The 6,819-nt window shown below is 39.0% G+C and overlaps 1 protein-coding gene across 1 annotated transcript; it reads right to left on the bottom strand.

Moving 5' to 3' along the window:
* Positions 1-303: 303 nt before the first annotated feature.
* LOC140036666 (receptor-like protein kinase HSL1) lies at positions 304-4,465 on the bottom strand. The gene is made up of 2 exons (XM_072078997.1): positions 1,681-4,465; positions 304-1,011 (listed from the first exon to the last, which is right to left on the bottom strand). The coding sequence occupies exons 1-2, from the start codon at positions 4,274-4,276 to the stop codon at positions 617-619; spliced, it is 2,991 nt and encodes a 996-aa protein (XP_071935098.1). The 5' UTR covers positions 4,277-4,465; the 3' UTR covers positions 304-616.
* Positions 4,466-6,819: the final 2,354 nt, after the last annotated feature.

Raw genomic sequence — 6,819 nt, 5'->3', positions numbered from 1 at the left:
CGTATGGATTCATTAATTGATTGATAGACCTAAGGTCCAAAATCCTTCCGCAAATTTTAAACGGACCAAAGGGGCCGGCCAGTAAAATGACAATAAATTTGCAGAAGAATCGTTAAGGGCTAAGAGACCACAATTCTTGGTTACTTCTTTTAGATTTTTGTGGCAGAATAGGGGTCTCTAGCAAGTCAGTCACCATTAAAGGCTTCTTTTTAGTAACATTCGGCGACCAACTAAAAATTCTTCATTAATGCAAAGAATTTTCATTACAAGGAAGGGGAAGTCGCTATCAAAAAATAGCAGTGATTTAGGTAAGCAAACTTAAACAAGATAAAATTGAATGTTGATCACTTTTCAAACTTGGAAGCAAAAACTTTGGCGGGGTGTTAATTTACATTGAGCAAAAAACAACAATTCCCATAAATCCTCCCCGTTTCACCTCCAGCCCTCATCTCCATTCCTTGGGAGTCAGGAGACTCAGGACCCTCGTCCCTCTTGGAAACAAACACCATGAGCAACCCTGTAAAAACTCGTATCATATATTTAGCTGATGAAGAGGAGGAAGGTTCTTCTTCTGATTTCAGTTTCTGAGTCTCTTGTAACAAATGTATAAACCACCTCAAGCTACACTTCCCTGATCCGAGGCATCTTCATAGTAATAAGGCGTCAATTTGCCATCTTTTGTCCTACCATTTTTGAGTTGGTTTCCACCTCCTACTTCTTGCAACATTTTTACCACTCGTCTCATCGAAGGACGATTTATAGGAAGGGGACTGGTGCAGAGGAGACCTACATTGAGGACTTTACATATCTCTTCCTTGAACCAAGAATCCAGTTTTGTGTCAATTACATGATCAATGCCCTTTTGGTCCAAAGTGGTGCACACCCACTTAACCAAATCCTTCTCACCATACTCGGGATCAACTGGGAGCCTCCCTGTGATCAACTCTAGTATAACCACACCAAAGCTGTATATATCACTCTTCTCATTCACCCTCAGGGTATATGCATATTCTGCAGCGAAAAATGAAATTAACAGCTCATCAGTAATCCAAAGGAAGGAAAGAAGACATTAGTAAACCACTCACAGTTTCTAATATACAACTCCTGAAAATGAGTTAGGGGCCAACAGTCCGCATCCCTTTATTTCTCATTGGTACTACTAACTATCTTACATCAAAGCCCATGGAGTTCTTGAATTTGGAAATCCACTACAGAAATGTCTGATAGAACGTATTCAACAGTTAGACCTGGACAAGAAACCCTTTCACCGGACTCAAGGCATCTTTAAGAAGAGAAAATAATGCAAGCCAAAGATTACGATAAAACAAGCCCAAGTGATTACTAGCATGATTTCCATCTACTAATAATAGACTCTAAATGGTTCATATTGGCATCATGGATAACCAATATTTGACATACTGAATGACAGTCTATTATATGAGTTCCTCATCTAAGCATTTCACTCAGATTCTGAAAACAACAAGGTAGATACAAATGGCTCCATCGTTCTAGTTTTGAGTTCTACATGTCTAGCTATTGAAATTGGACTTCTCTAAAGATCAAGATGAATTTGATACCAAACGTCTAATGAATTTGTGGTTAATGTCCCATGGGGCTTAGCAATCAAAGCTCAACCAGATCAAAATAAGTCAAAAACAGAGAGAGATTGGGAGGACGAACCTGGTGCGATATAGCCGCAAGATCCTGCAATGACAGACATCGACTTGGTGCCCTTCCCATTTGTATCGACAACCTTGGCCACACCAAAATCTGCAACACGAGCTCCGAAGTCTCCATCCAACAATATATTGTTGGACTTCACGTCCCTATGGACAATAGGAGGAACACAATCGTGATGCAAATAAGCAAGCCCCTCAGCAGCATCCATGGCAATCTTATACCTAATTGGCCAATCCAACAAGCCACTTTTATTACTGTGAAGCAAATCTCCCAAACTACCATTAGGCATGTACTCATAAACCAAGAGTTTACAGTCCCTCGTAGTACAACAGCACCACAACTTAACAATGTTCTTATGCCTAATCTTTCCTAAAGTCTCCACCTCTGCTGCAAATCCATCATCTTGAACATTACATTTCTCGACATCACTACTCTCATCAGCAATTTTGGTGCTAGCCCAGAGCTTTTTCACAGCAACAGCCTCACCACTGCTGAGCCCAACCTTGTACACTTTACCAGAAGATCCACTTCCAATAACATTATCCTCATCGAGAGCATCCAATATCTCATACTCACTGAACCCAAGTTTGTGAAATGACATCAAGGTCCATTTGGACTTATCAATAGCCAGTTTCACCTTCCTGAAATTCCTGTACTTCCAATAGAACCAAAGCACACCCATAATTAATACCACCCCAGCGAGGACAAAAATGGACTTCAATAACCAAGCATAACCATTATTCCTATCACTTCTTCCATCACATAGACCATCTATGTCTCCACACAAACCAGGATTGCCCAAGAAACTATTTCTATACATGACTTTAGCATAAAGTGGAGGAATATCCCCAGAAAGTCGATTATTCGAGAGATTAAGCTGATTGAGCTTCAAATTCTGCAACTCATTCGGAATCTTTCCTGTTAACCTGTTTCCTGATAAGTCAAGATAGTTCAACACAGACAAGCTCCCAATTTGTGGAGGAATATTCCCAGATAAATCGTTATTAGCTAAATTCAACTCATTCAATTTTTTCCAAGAATGAATCCCTTTTGGCAGCTCACCAGACAGTGCATTATCATGAAGATCAAGCCTTCCTAATTGCCCAAGATTCACTATACTCCCGGGCAAAGACCCCGAGAATACGTTGTCATTGCCAGAAAACTCCAACAAAGTCTCCAGAAATCCAATTTCCTCAGGTATGTCTCCAGAAAATTTGTTACTTGATAAAATTAAGGACGATAAATTGGACGCGCTGGCAATAGTTTTCGCAATCCCGCCTGAAAATGAGTTGCTTTTGAGGTCAAGTAGAGACACATGGGGAAGGCCCCAGAGCCCATCCGGCACGGCACCGGAAAAATTATTGTTAGCCAATCTGACACGGTTCAAGCTCTGGCATTGGCCTAAACTAGCCGGAATTTCACCAGAAAATGAGTTGTCTATCATCAAAAGCTCCAGAAGAACCCCCTTTTCACACAAATTGGCGGGAATTTCACCGGAAAAATTGTTACTTGAAACATCAAGCCATAATAAAGGCGAGTTTTTACCTAAATCTTTAGGCAAAGCTCCAGTGAGGTTGTTCTGAAATATCCTCAATTCGTACAAATTTGTCGAATTTGCTATGCTTTCTGGCAATTCACCTTCGAAGGAGTTCTCATACAGATTGAGGGACTCGAGGGGCAACTCGCACAACTCTGTTGGAATCGTCCCAGTCAACCCGTTCATTGAAGCGTCTACTCGCCTTAAGGCGGTCATCTTTGACCAGCCATTGGGGGGCAACTCTCCCGTTAACGAGTTGTTGTAGAGCTCGATTTGAACCACGCTGGTCAACTCGGTGAGTGAACTCGGAATCGGCCCGTCTAGCGCGTTCAGCGCCAGGTCCAAATCGGTGAGTCGACTCAGTCGACCGAGCGAGTCAGGGATTTCGCCAATCAAGTTACACTGAGTGAGCCAAAGGGTCTCTAGATTCGTCAAGTTGCCGAGCTCCGGCGGGATACGGCCGGGGAAAAATGGATTGTAAGACAAGTTGAGCTGCTTCAGAGTTGAAATGTTCCCCAAGAACGCTGGAACTGCCCCTTCAATCAAGTTCTCAACTAACCCCAGCACCTCCAGCTGCCGGAAAGTTCCGAAGCTCCCCGGAATCTCGCCGGAGAAGTTATTCCCAGTCAAATCAAGGTACTTGAGGTTAGGAAGCTCGGCAACGGAGCTCGGGAGTTTCCCAGTTAAAAGATTCTGAGCCAAGTCGAGGTGAACAATTGTTCGGCACAAGGGAAGGTCGGCTTCGGGCAGGGTAGAGTTGACGGAATTATTGTAGAAAGAAATGGAGGTGAGGTTTCGCAATCGACAGAGTAAAGAGGCCGGGAAAGGGCCAGCAAGATTGGCGTTGGAGAAGTCGAGTGAAGTAACAGAGTGAGTCAGGGAGTCGCAGGTAACACCGCGCCACTTGCATGGAGTGATGTCGCGGTCATTCCAATCAGAGAAGAAATTATCCGGGTCGTCAAAAACGAGCTTGAGTTGTTGGAGGATGAGGCCCTCTTGATTAAGGGAAAAAGTGCAAGGAGCCAAAAGAATCAGGAGCAGAGCTAGGCGGAGAAGCATTTTGCTTCTCTGTACTTTGCACTCTTATAGTTTTGGTAAAGAACAGCGGAAGAAAGAGGGAAGGGGAAGGTGGTGGGCGGCGGCAAATGGTGGTGATTTGACTGCTGCTTTATTCAGTTTATTGGGAGGGAGGGAGGGAGGGAGGGAAGAAAGGAAGAGGAGTGAAGGCAGGAGGAGGAGAAACCAGAAAGTAGATTCAGTTTTGTTGAGTCGAGTGGGAGTGAGTAAAAAGGGGATGATTAAGACATATTTCATGTGGGATGGAGACTGCGAAGTTTGTTTGTTTATATATATAGAGAAAGAAAGAAAGAAACGAAGGAAGAAGAAAGCATAAAGATAACAAAGACGTAGCAGAGGCAGGCAAAGAGAGGGAGGAAAGAGAGAGAGAGAGAGACTCCCACACATACAATGAGTATGAAGACAGGCCACTGACAGAGTGTGCTCTGTTTGTTAGTATTGCCTATCATTCATTCTTCTGTATTTTCATACTATTTCATTTTCATGCAATAATCATGGGTGTATTTCTTCTCCTAATCTTGAATTACGAATGTCTAAAATATTATTATTTAAAATAATTACTGTAATATTTTTTATTTAGTATAATATATATGAAATAAAAAAGATAATTAAAAATATAAAAAGTGAGTTGAAAATATTTTTATGTTATAAGCAAAATTTTTATATGTTTATGATGCAAGCGAAATATTATGTGAAATAATTCAACTAATATTTCTACTAAAAGAAAATGGAAAATTTTTTCAGCAAAAAGCTGCAAATATCTCTCCAAATTACTATTAGGGAGTGGCAAATTTACAAAAAGAAAAAATCTATAGTACATAATGAATATGTTTCTTATCTTCATAGCACTAAGGTAGATATGTTTTCAATTTAATTTCATTTTCTTAAAAAACATATCTTCAGATGGAAGTATTTCCCAATAACATAGTTTATGAAAATTCCAAAATCCATTTTTTATCTCGCATGCATGCTTGTCCAAAAGAGAAAACCATCGCGCAACAGGGTTGGAATCCCACTTAACTAGTGCACTATGGATAAGGATAATTGTTAGACAAATTCTAATTCTAATTCCAACCGTAGTCTTAATAATTTAGAAAAGAAAACATTTTGTAGTAGCAAAATTACGAAATGGTTTTGTCATTTTTTTCCCCTTTTTCTTTAAAGGTACGTGTTTCTTTGTTGGATTCAATGAACTTTCCCATAGCTAACAAAAAAAAAAAAGGATGAACGTGAAAATAACACAACAATTATTTTTTTGGAGTTCCTTCGAGGAGAAAAAGAAAAGAAGAATAATAAAGAAAAACAAGTATATTAGCAGTACTATTTTCTTTTTGATTTAGGACTACTTTTATTTTATGGGTTGTTTACAAGTTTTGCTATTTTCAAAAGCCATACTAACTTCAGTACATAATAAATTTTGAAATGAAGTTTTAAAATCCCAATACATTTGTGTTTGGATTACATTTTCCGTCATTTTTCATGGAAAAATTACTGTAGCGATTTAATATATGTGAGGGAAAAATGTGATAGGAAAATGTGATCACGGAAAACGGCAATATTTTCCGACGGAAACAAACAATCCAAACAAGGTGTCCATATTTTTTGGTTCGTTGGAGACATTAATTTCAATAAATATGAGTCTGATGGAATACTGAATGCAGCACCGCATTGCCTAGTCAACTGGATAAGACAATTTTTATTTAGTCTTAAAATTCTGAAACCCTAAATATCTTTTGAATCCTAAAGTCCGGCAAAATGAAACGAGACAGAATAAAAGTTCTTTTTGAAAATTTTTTTAAAAAAAAATCCATTCGTGTTATATTAATTTGTCTAGGACAGAAGCAGCGTAGTTGTATCATTTTCTCACTTGTCTTCATTCTTTCAACAAAGCATCTTCTCCTTAGCGTTTTGCTGCCATCCCAAGCTCAAACTTATTCACGAATTGACATCTTACACTTGGGCTATAAAATCAATCGTTCGGAGACAAACTGACAAAGACACAGCTCAGTTCCTTCAAACTTTTACACTAAAATCAATCGCTGATCGCTTGAAGACAAGTCGAATTTTTGAATGGGTATTATTTACTGAAAAATTATTTTCTTATATTACAAACATATTTTTCAACGCACTTTTTTATTTTTCTATCATATTTTTGCGTCATATGCATCGTATCGCAAAAAAATGTTAAAATAATTATTTCAAATAATCTTCTGTTTTTTGTTTGGATTTTTTTTTTTTTTTTTTTTGTGGGATGCGGATGGACCGACCAATTAAGGTCTTGTTTGGAAAGCAATTTTTCAAATTGCTACGTTTCCGTGAACACATTTTTCAATCACTTTTTTATCTCATATATAACAAATCGCTACAGCAGCTTTTCTCAAAAAAATGCAATCCAAACATGGCCTAAGCTTCTTACGAATTGATTAGGGATTATATGCGATGTTAAATTTAAGGGGAGGAAGAATGATTAAGATGTCGGACAAAAGGATGCCGGGAGTCCAACAGTTGCAATTACGAGGTTGAAG

This window comes from Coffea arabica, chromosome 2e (assembly GCF_036785885.1).
Source record: "Coffea arabica cultivar ET-39 chromosome 2e, Coffea Arabica ET-39 HiFi, whole genome shotgun sequence".
NCBI classification, from domain to species: domain Eukaryota; kingdom Viridiplantae; phylum Streptophyta; class Magnoliopsida; order Gentianales; family Rubiaceae; genus Coffea; species Coffea arabica.
Note: the sequence above shows the minus strand (reverse complement) of the source record. Positions and strands in the feature narration are given on the sequence as shown.